The sequence below is a fragment of the Phaenicophaeus curvirostris genome, chromosome Z (assembly GCF_032191515.1).
Source record: "Phaenicophaeus curvirostris isolate KB17595 chromosome Z, BPBGC_Pcur_1.0, whole genome shotgun sequence".
NCBI lineage: Eukaryota > Metazoa > Chordata > Aves > Cuculiformes > Cuculidae > Phaenicophaeus > Phaenicophaeus curvirostris.
Window position 1 is genome coordinate 15,905,339 of NC_091431.1, and position 14,950 is coordinate 15,920,288.

The following is a 14,950-nucleotide window of genomic DNA, read 5'->3' on the forward strand; positions in this document are numbered from 1 at the left end:
TTGGTGACTGCTTCCCTGGGAGCTGTTCCAGTGCTCCACCACCCTCTGGGGGAAGAACCTGCTCCTAATGCCCAGCCTAACCATCCTCTGGCATCTTCCTGCCATTCCCTTGAGACCAGAGAGAAGAGCTCAGCACCTGTTCCTCCTTCCAGTGTGAGGAAGCTGCAGGGCACGATGAGGTCTCCCCTCAGCCTCCTCTTCTCCAGGCTGAACAGACACAGGGACTTAAGCCACCCCTCACACACTTCCTTTCTAAACCCTTCCAGCAGCTTTGGATCCTTTAAAAAGTGACCCTGTGGCCCCAGCAGTGCCCTCAGTGCTTGAGGTGGGGCCACCCCAGTGCGGAGCAGAGCGGGACAATCCCCTCCCTTGCCCGGCTGGTGGGGGATGCACCCAGGACATGGTTGCCCTCTTGGCTGCCAGGGCACTGCTGGCTCATGGTCACCTCGCCCTCGGCCAGAGCCCCAGATCCCTTTCTGCAGGGCTGCTCAGCTTGTGCTCCCCATGCTGTCTGTTTAACTATCTCTGCAGTGCCCTGCAATTTGCAAATCCCTTTCTTGTTTAGAGACAAAGCTAATGGAGCTGGTGATCTCCTTATCTCCTCCTGCTGTGCATGTGCTGCCATGGTATCTCACTCCGCTCTCAAGGGAATACAGACCCCATCGCTGGTTTGGAGGGACTGAGCTGCATATGGAACCCTCTGGCTCGCATTTAGGGGTGGCTGCTTCCTGCCTGGCTCTCCGGCACTGTTCAAGCCGTCAATCCTCACACCAGAAGAGGCTTCAGCAGCACAGATCTGGGGTCCGTGGCTGCAGCCTCCAAACGAGGAGCTGCTCTGCAGTGGGTTAGTAACAAATTCCTGCTGGGTGGCAGCAAAACCAGCACAGGTTCACATGGGATTACTGGTCCTGAAAGGTGGACTCCATTGATATGGGGAGCAAGTATTAAGTTCTGAGAAAAAAATGCCAGAGACATGAAGGGAAGGAGAAAGGGAGAAATCTGAGAGTGAAAAGAAAGTCTTCTCCCTTGGGATTATCCACAGGTCAGCATGGTCAGTAAAACAAGTCCATTTGAAATGGTTTGTGTGTAGTAAAATATTTACATTTCTTTGAGAGGCAGCCATGCGTAGTCACATTATATCTGCAGAAAGCATAGAGTCATGGAATGGTTTGGGTTGGAAGGGACCTCAAAGCCCATCCAGTTCCACCCCCTGCCATGAGCAGGGACACCTCCCACTGGATTAGGGCCTCCAAGCCCCATCCAACCTGGCCTTGAACACCTCCAGGGATGGGGCAGCCACCACTGCCCTGAGCAACCTGGGCCAGGGCCTCCCCACCCTCACAGAAGAGCATTTCTTCCTAAGGTTTCATCTCAATCTCCCCTCTTTCAGCCGAAAACTATTCCCCTCATCCTATCTCTGCACACCTTGATCAAGAGCCTCTCCCCAGGTTTCCTGAGGCATCTTTCAGTACTGAAGCTGCTCTATGGTCTCCCTGAAGCCTTCTCCCCTCCAGGCTGAACAACCCCAGCTCTCGCAGCCTGGCCTCAGATCAGAGGTTCTCCAGCCTTCGCATCATCTCTATGGCCTCCTCTGGATCCGTTCCAACAGTTCCGTTTCCTTCTTATGTTGAGGATTCCAGAACTGGACACAGACCTTCAGGTGGGGTCTCAGGAGAGTGGAGAAGAGGGGCAGAATCCCCTCCCTGGCCCTGCTGGTCCCACTGCTCTGTGTGCAGCCCAGGACACTGTTGGTTTCTGAGCTGTGAGTGCATGTTGCCAGCTACTGTTAAGCTTTTCATCTCCCAGCTCCCCAGCCACTCATGTTCTGTTGTGTAGCTGTAATGAAGGAGCAGCAGGTTTAGTACTTGAAGGAAACAGCATTCTGCAGAAAAAGACTGCTAGTATTTAAAAAAAGAAGAGATCAGAGCTGAGACTTTTCTTGTGTTTAAGAGCAGTTTTTTGTAGTTTCTAGATGATTGAGTAGATGGAGCACTTTTGTCTCTTTGAAGGTGCAGGCTGAATGTCTGTGTTAATGCAGGCAAGAGAGAGGTTTCAAGCTTGGGAGCAAGCTACGGAAGCCACTGTAGCCAAAATCTAAGCGACGCTATGGCCAAAACTGTCCCTCCTGGGGTTTGTCAAAGTGGAAGTTACATGAAAGAGAGCAGTTAGGGATGTGCTGAGCAGAGTGATGCCCTTCCTCAGGAGCATGTGTTTGCCTCCTGGCAAACAAAGCATTGCTCTGAAGAAGCTGTGAGTAAACTGGCATGGAAAATGGTTTAATTGGAAATTTCTCTGAAAATATAGCAGAAGCCTAACATTGAGCGCACTGCAGCTTTTGGTTTTTAAATGTTTTAATCCCATTCTTGTAGAGGCACTGGAACCTCCTGCACGGGGAGATTCCAGCACAGGTTTGTTAGGTACCACATCCTACACTCAAAAGTAAGGCTTTGAGGGAAAAGCACTGGTGAGGTGGTATGGTTGGAACAGTTCTGAGAAGAGACAAAGGAGAGAAGTACCTGAATGCATCTGCTGCGCTGAAGCACCTAAAAATACAGTCCTCATGCCATCCTGATGATATGATGCTGTACTTCGGAAGAATGAGAACAGGGAGTGGGTAGATGTGTTCAGAAAGAGAACAAGAGCCAGTGACTCAGGCTTGGAGACCAAAATAAGTCTGGTCTCAATTGAGGGTACTAGAGCAGCACACAGATCAGCAGGAGCGATGGAAATGAGGACAGAAGTGATGAGCCCAAGGAATGACAGAATCACAGAATCACAGAATAACCAGGTTGGAAGAGACCCACCGGATCACCGAGTCCAACCGTTCCTACCAAACACTAAACCATATCCCTCAGCACCTCGTCCACCCGTGCCTTAAACACCTCCAGGGAAGGTGACTCAACCACCTCCCTGGGCAGCCTGTTCCAGTGCCCAATGACCCTTTCTGTAAAGAATTTTTTCCTAACGTCTAGCCTAAACCTCCCCTGGCGGAGCTTGAGGCCATTCCCTCTTGTCCTGTCCCCTGTCACTTGGGAGAAGAGGCCAGCACCCTCCTCTCTACAACGTCCTTTCAGGTAGTTGTAGAGAGCAATGAGGTCTCCCCTCAGCCTCCTCTTCTCCAGGCTAAACAACCCCAGCTCTCTCAGCCGCTCCTCATAAGGCCTGTTCTCCAGCCCTTTCACCAGCTTTGTTGCTCTTCTCTGGACTCTCTCCAGAGCCTCAACATCCTTCTTGTGGTGAGGGGCCCAGAACTGAACACAGTATTCGAGGAGCGGTCTCACCAGTGCCGAGTACAGAGGGAGGATAACCTCCCTGGACCTGCTGGTCACGCCGTTTCTGATACAAGCCAAGATGCCATTGGCCTTCTTGGCCACCTGGGCACACTGCTGGCTCATATTCAGTCGGCTGTCAACCAACACCCCCAGGTCCCTCTCCTCCAGGCAGCTTTCTGGACAGACTTCTCCCAGTCTGTAGCACTGCATAGGGTTGTTGTGCCCCAAGTGCAGGAGCCGGCATTTGGCCTTGTTAAACCTCATGCCATTGGACTCAGCCCAGCGGTCCAGCCTGTTCAGATCCCTTTGCAGAGCCTCCCGACCCTCCAGCAGATCGACACTTCCACCCAGCTTAGTGTCGTCCGCAAACTTGCTCAGGGTGCACTCGATGCCTTCATCCAGATCATTGATGAAGACATTGAACAGGGCTGGACCCAGCACTGAGCCCTGGAGAACCCCACTTGTCACTGGCCTCCAGCTGGATTTCACACCATTTCCCACCACTCTCTGGGCCCGGCCATCCAACCAGTTTTCCACCCAGGAGAGTGTGCGCCTGTCCAGCCCAGAGGCTGACAGTTTCTCAAGCAGAATGCTGTGAGAAACTGTGTCAAAGGCTTTGCTGAAGTCCAGGAAGACCACACCCACAGCCTTTCCCTCATCCAGCAGCCGAGTCACTTTGTCATAGAAGGCGATCAGGTTAGTCTGGCAAGAGCTGCCTTTTGTGAACCCATGTTGACTGGGCCTGATCACCCGGTTCTCTTGCATGTGCTTCATGATAACACTCAAGATCACCTGTTCCATGACTTTCCCTGCTGTTACTTTACGTTACTGTTACTGTTACTGTTACTGTTACTGTTACTGTTACTGTTACTGTTACTGTTACTGCTGTTACGTACGTTACTGTTACGTTAGAGAAGGGTAAGTCTTAGCAAGAGAGGATGATGATAGGGCTGGAAATCAATTACCAGGAGGAATGGGTTAAAGTCAAGGGTCTGTGCTGTTCTGGTGGATACCCTCTTTTGCTAGATGGTGAGAAATTACAGGCCGGTTTGAGGATGTAGGATTTAAAATGACATTTTAAAGTAGGCTGTAGAGGGTCAAGAGCACTCAGCATTTGTCCTGAAACACTGCAGCCTGGCTGGTGGCGGCTCAGGGGCCAGGGCAATGCACAATGCATTGCTCTGCTTGCACGTCAGACGGGCATGCCAGTGCACGTCTGCCAGTCTGCAGCCACAGGCTTGCTTCCCCTGCAGAGGGGTGGAAGGCAGGAGCAGCAACAGGTTCCCTGTGCGTCCCAGAACACACTTCTTGACAATACCCTCATCTGCCTGGCTTTCCCTGGCTCTCGCAGGAGCTTTTTCTGTACTTGCTGAAGTCTGTCTTGACTTTTTTTTAATGTCACTTAAATGCAGAGGCTTACTTTAATTTGAAAAATTTAGAAGTGCTGTCTGCATCCTTTTGTTTCCAAACAAGTTCCAGTAGGAGAAATTTACCATTTTATCCTAAAGTCTTGAATTTCAGAAGCATAAAAACTTTAAGGCTTAACCTCAACAGAAAGTCTCTTCTTCTACCTTTGTTTTCTGTATCCTGCTAAGAACTGGGTTTTTAGTTTAGTTCAAGAGGGCCCTGTATCAACTCAGTCTGTCCTTCCTGGGATTTCCTTTAGCTTATGCAAACTGGCATCTTTATAAGTTCCAGTGTGTGTGGATAAATAGGTTTGGTATTTGTACTGTCCTGTCCACTGCTTTCCTTGCTGACACTTCTCTTTGCCTTCTGGCACTAAATCAAACTGCCATAAATCTGTTGGTTTGTGGTTTAGCTACTTATGCTCCAGGAGAGGAGAGTGCCCTTCTGTGAATGCTGGTGCTGTGCATTTGTTACATTGACATTGTTAGTGAGGATGGCCAAGAAAAAAAACCTTTTCTTTGTTGTGTTTTTTATTTTTTCTGTAATTTTTTGCAAGGCAAGGTCCCTGTATCCCAGGATGAGCTCTGTACATCCCAGAGTGAGCTCTGTGTCTCCTGGACTGGTGAGCTCTTTGTATCCCAGGCTGGCGAGGTCTCTGCATTCCAGGCTGGTGAGCTCTGTGCATCCCGCTTGAGGTCTCTGCATCCCTAGGAGAGGTCTCTGCAAGCTCTCTGCATCCACGTGGGACTGGCAATGCCCAGTGCCCTGGCTGGCCCATGGAAAGCAGCAGGAATATGCTTATGGAGCCAGGCTTCCTGCTGGCAGCCAACCATTAGGCTGTCTTTGCTGTGTTTAAGAGCACACCATGCATTACGTTGACATTGGTGGTGTTAAAGGTTTTCCTGAATGTTTGAGTCCTAAAAGTTCACACTGGTGCTGGAGAGCCAAGCACTTGTAAGCAGGAGGTCTCTGGTCTAATCACCCATGACATAACTCAGGTGAGAAACCTGCCATTGAGGGAAGATCCTGGAGGCTGATTGTATTTGTCTTTGAATTGTGTGCAAACGTGGATTGAATTGTTTTTTGTGTGAGAGCTTAGAGCAGAGGCAGAAGGAGCAAATCTCCTGCAGCTGCCATTTGTTGACACTTATCTGTTCAACCGCTCCTGTCTGTTCAGTGTCAATCTGGAAAACAGGCTTTCTGCATCTTCATGAGCCTGGAGAGATGTGTTTGGTGTTTGTGGGAAGGCTCCCTGCATGCTTCTGTTAAGGGAATCCAAATTCTGTAGGCTGAACAAGCAAGTAGATGTCATATTTGAGGACATGGTCTGGTGGTGGACTTCGCAGGGCTGGATCGATGCTTGCGCTCAGTGATCTTAAAGGTCTTTTCCAACTGAAACGATTCTGCATGATTTTAAGAATGCAGATCAGCTGTAAATAATGGTGGTTGTTCAGAAATCTCCCTCTTTGCTGCAATACAACACAGCAAATTCCTTTTCCATGCTTTGCACGCCGTGGAGCAGCCAGGATGCTCTCTGTGCACGCAGGGCTGAGTACAAATCAAAAGCAGCTTCTTCCAAACAAACGTGCTGACAGCGGGCTTGCAGTGCTGCTTCCTGATGCAAACAAGAGTTTGTTTTCTGTTATGGATTAATATGGTTGCAATGTGTGCTCCTTGACCTTCCCTGGCAAGTATCACTCCAGTAGGAAAAACAAACTTTTCCCCACTCAGCTTACCTCATGCCATGTGCGATATCTGAGTTCTGATTAAGCCACAAATCCTTGAACCACCCACTGGACTTCTCAGAACCACATAAAATATAAATTTACAGTGTAAAAACACAGCTGTTTATTTGAAACAGAAGGCTTTATTTGCAGGAGCTGCTGAGTCTACCAACTACTTCAAGGTATTGTTTTGTCTCACAAGATACAGAAAGAAATTGCAAGTATGTCAACAACAGCAAAACTTATCTCAAGGGTTAGAGGTGGCAGGGGTTTTTGCCAAGCCAGACTTCTAGGGTGATCGAATGCAACCACTGATCCAGCCCTGCTAAGGCCGCCACCAGACCCTGGCCCCAAGTACAACATCTGCCCACCTCCTAAGCCCCTCCAGGGATGGGGACTCCACCACCTCCTGGGCAGCCTCTGCCAGGGCACAAGAACCCTTGTAGTAAATAAATTCCTCCCAATATACAACCTAAATCTCCCCTGATGCATCTTGAAGCCGTTTCCCCTTGTCTTGTTGCTGGCTGCCTGCGAGAAGAGACCAATCCCTACCTCACCACAACCTTTCAGGGAGCTGTAGACAGTGATGAGGTCTACCCTCAGCCTCCTTTTCTCCAGGCAACCCCAGCTTCCTCTGCCACCTCTCATAAGGCTTGTCCTATAATCTGTGATAATAATAAGAATAAAAACCAGAACCCTGGAACAACAGATGATAGAGGTAAATTGTTATTTGCTGGTTATTCACTGCCACTTCTGAAGTTTTCTAGCAGTGAGACCCCATAGCTCTCACATTCCCTTCATCTGATTTAGTGATCACCAAGAAATGGTCATTTGCAGAATTTGAGAAACATATATCCTGAATATTTGAGAGTGAAATGAAATTTGCAGACCTTTTGTTTACTCATTAAGAGAAAGCTTTCTCTGTGGTTGCTGTAGCTGCCTTCTCATCATCCTTTCAGGGATTTTGTGTAGAAGACTTGAAATGCCCAGTATTTTCCTTTGAGTTTGCTCCTGGAAAGTCATTGCTGGTGATAAGCTTTGTCAGTGTCCGCTGTGAGGAGGCAGGCATGTTTTCCTCCATAATATCAGCATTGCTGTTCATGTTTGGGAGAAGAGAGAACTTCGCTGAAGGGAGTGGAACAACAACAAACGTGTTTTTGAACATGCTCTAAGGCCAGCTGCTGTCTTCATGTCATTGCATGCAAACACACTGAGCCCGTCTCGGGCTTAATGCCCACAGCAATCCTTCCAGAATATGTACATATGTCACAGTTTAGTCCTGGGCTGGCCAATTTTGGGCAGCTAAAACCGAGCTTTTGGGCTCCCAGTTCCCTTCCTCCCAGCCCTGGGGAAAGGGAAATGAGGGGAAAAAGACTTGTGGGTTGGAAACCAAAACTACAGCTTTAATGAAATAATAGTAGTAGTAGTAGTAGTTATAATGCTCCAAGGATGGGGCAGCCACCACTTACCTGGGCAACCTGGGGCATGGCACCACCAGCCTCACTGGAAAGTATTTCTTCCTGATGCCCAATCTGAATCTTCCCTCTTCCAATGTAAAGCCATTCCCCTTCATCCTATTACTCCAAGCCTTTGGAAAAAGCCCTGACACAGCTTTCCTAGAGCCCCTTTCAGTGCTGGAGGCTGCTCTAAGATCTCTCCACAGCCTTCTCTTCTCCAGGCTGAACAACCCAGCTCTGTCAGCCTCTCCTCTGGAGAGGCTGGAGCAGAGGGGCTCCAGCCCTCGCATCATCTCTGTGGCCTCCTCTGGACTCGCTCTAACAGATCCGTGTCCTTCTTGGGAATTCCAGAACTGGACACAGGGGTCCATATGGGTTTTACGAGAGCAGAGCAAAGCAGAGGGACAGAATCACCTCCCTTGCCCTGCTGGTCCCACTGCTTTGGATGCAGCCCAAGACACTTTTGGCTTTCTGGGCTGCAAACATTACCTTCTCTGCAGTGGATTGTATTCAAACTGTCAGATTGACACATAGACACCTGCTGTATTTGTAGTGGAACCAGAATGCTGAAATGTTCTGTCAGTGTTAGTTAATCTTAGAGAATATTGTTGAAATTTAATGTCTTCTTAGGTTGACGATTACTCTGTAGGAACCATCATAATCATTAAAAGGTAAAGCTGCGTGAATCATGGAATGGTTTGGGTTGGAAGGGACCTTAAAGCCCATGCAGTTCCAATCCCCATGCCTTGGGTAGAGGCACCTCCCATGATAATTCAAGGTGATGTGGTTAGTAACTTGAACTATTTATTCCCCTTCTTGTCCAAAACACACAGGTTGCTCTCTTAAGCATGTTAGTAATTTGAGCTGAAGTAAAAGAATGCACTGTTCAGGTGATTTGTTTTTCTCCTTCGAGTCTGGTCGATGCCCCAAGCTGCTGGTGAGCTCTGCCGGTACTGGTGATTCACACACAAATCAATAATGGAGTGGTTTTGCAGTAGTAAATGACACCGATGTTTGGCAAAAGTGTCCAATATCACAACCCAGGTGTTGAGAGACTGTTTAATATTTTGCATATCTTTCTTTGTTAGATGTATTTAATATCCATTAAAAATACAAGTGTATATATGTATATATAATAGCTTTTTAGGTTGACTTCAAGCTAATTTTACATTTGGGATAAAGTAGCTGGGTAGCGGTAGGTTTTTTTTATTGTTCTGTATAGCAGCACGTTAAAAAAATGTGCAATAAACATCTTAATGATGCCTTGTGTTTACATTTTTGGGCTCCAGCAGAACACGACACATCCTGTACTGGATGATTATTTCAGCTGAGGAAATAAAATTTTGTTACACAACTTACACAAAATCTATTCACATTTCACATTTCTGCAAATAATTGTGTCTAGAGCTGAGGAAAAGGAAAATACTTTTAGTGCCTGTCAGAGATGAAATTAATCTTGGATAGTTTAAGAAGTTTTACTCTTGTAATTTGGATGTTGCTGGTTTTTTTTTTCCTTGGAGCTGAGTCCCTAAGCTCCATTTGGATGGAATGAACCACGAAGTGGGGGCAGCATCCCCTATGGTCCATGCAAATTGCTCTCCTCTGTTCTATTAGCTGAGTTTCAGTCTGTTTTCATTTAACCCTAAGCACGTGCCTGTTAATTCCAGTAAATGGGAAAGGGATACCTTGGGACTCGAAGGCATCACTGTCGCTGTTCCAATGCAGCTACTGCTGCAACCAGTGCGTCCCCATGCTGCTTGCAGAGGGAGGATTGTGCCAACTTGGCCTCTTCAGTGACCACACTGAAGTCACAACTGAGCTTTCCAAACACATTTAAAATCATATTCCTTGTGAACCGCAAGCAAAGCAGCGTAGACTGACTTTTTTTACATAAACCTTTTTCTTTCCTTTTAGCTTATTAAAATTCCCAAAGTCGATCAGCCAAACGAAGTGCATGCATTTAACTTCCACGTGTCAAATGTTGGCAAAGATAACCCTCAGGGAAGCTTTGACTGTGTCCAGCAAATGAACTCGAGGTAAGTTTTACTTAAATGTTCTCTTTTATGGCAAATTTAAATAGATTCCGTGGATTTGAGCATATAGCAAAAAACTTTAACAGCAGCATGCTTGTAGTGCTGAGCTACAGCAGCAAATGAACTCATAGCAGCATCAGAAGATTAATTCATAGCTGCAGCAGACAATTAATTCATAGCAGCAGCATGATTTCTCGCTAATTATAAATACTTACTTTTACACAGAATTTCTTTGGTTTTTTCTTTTAAATAGTAACCTTTTGAGTACTTTCTCACCTCTTAGTGCTATTTTCAAAAGCATTTGGAGTTCAGCATCGTTAAAAATGGATCAGACCCATTCTACAACCATGTATGAACGTGTTTATGGCACTATGATGGATAGTTGTCTTACTTTAAGAACCACGTAAAATGGTGGCCTCACCTGTCATTGCATGGCCGTGGTGCTTCAGAACCCAGCTGTAATACAGCAGTGCCTTGTCCTGGTCTGTGGAGTCCAAGTGAACAGTGTTGACGATACCAAAAAGGCAAGAAAATGCTGTGCTTTTGCACTGAATTTGCTTCAGCTTTTAGAATATGACACTCAGTGCAGGATTGATGTGGTGTGGCGGTGTTGAATAACTGTTTGTCCCACTTGATTAACTGGGACGTGTCAGGCAGAGCTTGTGTATTGATCGGGGAAGCTGATAACAGCCAGACACACATCTCCAAATGGCACGTCTCAGGTTCTTGGTCACCGGAGAGCTTCTGCCCTCAATTTCACAACAGAGATTTGTACAGATAGTGGGTTTGGGGAGCAATAAGAAAATGAGCTGGTTTAATAGCACTCTGTCTGTACAGGAGATGATCTCAACATCCTCATCCTCCACTTTCTCCCTTTGCATTGGGTCTCTTCCACAACACAGCCTTTCAACGAACTCAATAAACTGGTGGGATTGGCAGAGAGAAGAAGGGTTGAGTGGGGTACCTGGAGGAGCCTGGTGGGGTTTGGGGTGGGTTTTTGGGGATCAAATGGTATTTGAAAGGGACTGGACAGCTGCCAAGGCTTGTAGGGCACAAATGGTGACTGGGGTGAGAGGTCCTGCCTCTGCTCCTGGTTTGTATCTCCTGGGCACTTTCTTCTCTGGAGGTGAGCATCATCAGCTGAATTAAACTGGATTTTTTAAAAATAAGATTAAATGTAAGCTGTTTTAGCTGTGAATGATTCTGAGCAGCACACCCAGGTAGTTTTAATGTGGTTTTGCTAATCTAGAATCGTAGAATCATAGAATCATAGAACCATAGAATCATGGAATGGTTTTGGTTGGAAGGGACCTCAAAAGCCTGTCCGGTTCCAACCCCCTGCCATAGGCTGGGACACCTCCCACTGGATAAAAGCCCCATCCAGCCTGGCCTTCAACAGCTCCAGGGATGGAGCAGCCACCACTGCTCTGGGCAACCTGGGCTTCACCACCCTCAAAGGAAAACTTTTCTTCCTAAGATCTCATCTCAGCCTCCCATCTTTCAGCTGAAAACCGTTGTCCCTTCTCCTTTCAATGCAGCGCTTAGTAAAAAGTCTCTCTCTGTCTTTTCTATAAGCACTCTCTTAGTATTGAAAGACTGCAAAATTTTCTCCCCACAGCCTTCTCTTCTCCATACTGAACAACCCCAACTCTCTCAGCCTGGCCTTATAGCAGAGGGGCTCCAGCCCTTGCATCATCTCTGTGGCCTCCTCTGGACCTGCTCCAACAGATCCAAGTCCTTCCTATACTGAGTATTCCAGAGGTGGTAGCAGGGCTCCAGGTAAAGTCTCACCAGAGTGGAGCAGAGGGGCAGTATCACCTCCTGTGCCCTGCTGATCCCACTGCTTTGGATGCAGCCCAGGACACTTTTGGCTTTCGGGGGAGGAAGAACACATTACCAGATAATTTTGAGCTTCTCATCAACCAGCACACCAAGTCTTTTTCCTCAGGGCTGCTCCAAATCCATTCTCTGCCCAGGCTATGTTTGTGCTTGGGTTGGCTCCAACCAACATACGGGATCTTTCCTTTGGCCTTGTTGAACTTCATCCACCAGTTCCCTCAGGACCCACAGATGAATCTTGTCAAGTCCCATGCACTTGTGCATCTTCAGGTTCTTTAAGTGGTCTTGAACCTGACCTTTTGCAGTGGGTGGTTCCTCATTCCCCGAGTCCCTGCCTATGCAGTGAAGACTGAGGTAAACACGGGGCCTTTTGGAGCAAGGAATCAGTACGTAAGTCTATGGACAAAGCTGTAGCTGTATCATCTTGAAATGTTGATCAGTGTCTTGGACCAGCTTTGTGACCTTAAGAAGTTCTGCAGGAAACTGAGACATGAGATTCTTGACCCTTTTTCTTGGAGCCTGGATGGGGAATACTGGGGAGGTCAGAGTGCTTTCTCTAGTCAGAGCCGTTTCAGTGGCAGGTGCTGCAGAGCACATTCTTTAAGTGCGATGACTAACTATCACTTAATGAAGCCTCTCTGAGCCAGGGAAGGTGACCTCCTGAGTGGGCACGAAATGTATTTGGACTGACTGTGGAGGGCTAGGCTCATCCAGAGGTTCTGCACCCATACTGATGCTGTCTGAGCCCAGAGCAGTGGTGACTGCCCCATTCCTGGAGGTATTCAAGGCCAGGCTGGATAGAGCTTGGAGCAGCCTGACCCAGCGGAAAGTGTCCCTGCCTATGGCAGGGGCTTGGAACTGGATGGGCTTTAAGGTCCCTTCCAACCCCAAACCATTCCATGATGCTCTGGTTTGGTGAACATATTTCTTCACCTGTTAAGACAGGTTATAAAAATTCCTGATACAACCATGCTTCTAAACCCAAACAGGTGCTTGGGCTCAACCTCTTTCCATGTTTTTGTAGTTCTGGAGCCTTGAAGCTCTGTTGCCTGGGAAGCATTCAGAATAAAATCACACTGTGTGCCACCAGTGATTCCTATCAGACGACCAGGGAGCGCATGACCCAGGTGGAAGAGGAGTCGCGCAGTCGAAGTGCAAAGGTTATTAAGCCTGATGGACCATTTTTAGGTATGACTGTGTTTCATTTTCTACTAGATCTCTAGTAATTCGTCTTCTCAGCATACGCTTGGGAAGGGCGGTGTGTTCAAAGGCTGTGGGTGTAGGCTGGTTGCCCTCACACTGCAGATTTGTGGTCTCCTGCTGTTGCTGCATCAAGCCTTTCTTTTTTTCCCAAGAAGAGCCTGCCACTCCTTCCTTTTTCACATATTGCTTCCTGGTTGAAGCTTTGACCATTGAGGTGAGGTTTTTTATCATCCTTTGCACTTCAATCCTTTGGTTTAGTAGCTAATGTTTTGTTTCCGTAACATCACTTTCAAGTACCCAAGTACTAAACCATTAACCTTAATTTGTAATCTAAAAAATGAACATTGAGGAAGCCTCATATAAAAATGCAGATGCTTAATATGAAGATCTTTGCTTTTCACACTTGCTGATGCTGATTGAATTTTATTTATTTAATGTCTTGGTCGTTAATAAGCAGCTGTTGCCACAAGAACATATTTTCTTTTGAAAAAATGAAAAGTTAAATTAAGGTAACATTGGCATTTCCCCATGGTTTCATTGTTTTCCACACAACAAGAAGTGTTAAGGTGGTGTCATTCATTATTGAACTGTTCTGAGTCTCATTTCCCCATGGGGCCTGGAGCCAGCTGTCAATAGATGCAAGGTGAATATCTGCCTCATAGATGGTGGTCCAGGCAGTAGTGGTCTTCTCACAGCAGTAAGCTGAACCAGGAGCATCTGTCCTCACACCGTGAAGCAGGCACTCACTTGGCTCCAACTGCAATCCTCCACCAGCATGGATGTTCCCAACAGTGAGGCTGCAACACTCGCTTTGCCTCCATTAATGGGAGAGTGTTTTAAGCCAGCATCGTCATGGCTTTTTGAAGATACAGAACCAAGCAGCTGTGTGGTCTTGGCATGGGTCAATACCAGGACACGTGTTTGGGACTGCTACCATGTAAGGTCTAAGCTGTTCTTGAATGGCAGCAAGAGAGCAGCCATTTCCATCTGTCTCAAACCTTCTCATTGGGGAAAGTTCTGTTTTATATGTGAATGATATGCTTGGTTAAGTAGGACTTAAAGTGATTATTTAACACGAATAAATGGGATCTGAAGACTGGCATTGAGGAATGGTTTGGGGACACCTTTGTTTACAACTGGCATTGAGGAATCTCAGGTAGTACAGGTCTGGTTGCCAGTAGAACACAGAGGTGATTGTGCAGCACTTTTCACACAGTACAAATTAGGCACTGGGGCTGTTAATCACCGTAATGATTGGTTATGTTGTCAGTTAATTTCTTAAGTGATTCAGACATGGTGTTAGGTGGTGTTTCGTTTGAATGCTGCTGTGCTGGGCGTTTGTACATCTGCACCCAATTTAAGTTGTCAAAAGCTTTGTAATTACTTCAGTAAACAATTGGCAAGTCCATACCACTCCAGAAATGTAACCGGTTGTGTTTGAGCCATTGGGTTTGCTGTTGAAAACCAGAAGGGCAAAATCCAGGGAACATGAAGGGTGGAAAGGTGGTAAAGTTTTGGCCTCCAATGCAAAATCATAAAATCATAGAACGGTTTGGGGTGGAAGTGATCACAAAGCTCATCCAGTTCCAATACCCTGGCTTGGGCAGGGACGTCTCCCATTGGATCAGGGCCTGCAAGCCCCATCTAACTTGGCCATGAACACCTCCAGCGATGGAGCAGCCACTACTGCTCTGGGCAACTTGGGCCAGGGCCTCACTGCCCACATTGTGAAGAATTTCTTCCTAATGTCCAATCTAAATCTTCCCCCTTCCAACTTAAAGCCGTTCCCCCTCACTCCATCACTCTATGCTTGTGTAAGAAGTATATCCCCAGCTTTCCTGGAACCCCTTTCAGTACTGGCAGCTGATCTAAGGTCTCCTCAAAGCCTTCTCTCCTCCAGGCTGAACAACCCCAACTCTCTCAGCCTGGCCTTGTAGTAGAGGTTCTCCAGCCCTCTCATCATCTCCATGGCCTCCCCTCCCCTGGACCCATTCCAACAGATCCATGCCCTTCTT

General features: G+C 47.2%; 1 protein-coding gene across 8 annotated transcripts in view; it reads left to right on the top strand.

The window, feature by feature from the left end:
• Window positions 1–14,950, top strand: part of ELL2 (elongation factor for RNA polymerase II 2) — a 43,504-nt gene that overhangs the window by 10,042 nt on the left and 18,512 nt on the right. For all 8 annotated transcript variants that reach the window (XM_069881073.1, XM_069881075.1, XM_069881078.1 and 5 more), the window contains exons 3-4: window positions 9,775–9,896; window positions 12,757–12,920. In XM_069881073.1, coding sequence (XP_069737174.1) covers window positions 9,775–9,896; window positions 12,757–12,920 — 286 coding nt within the window. The remainder of the gene's footprint in view (window positions 1–9,774; window positions 9,897–12,756; window positions 12,921–14,950) is intronic.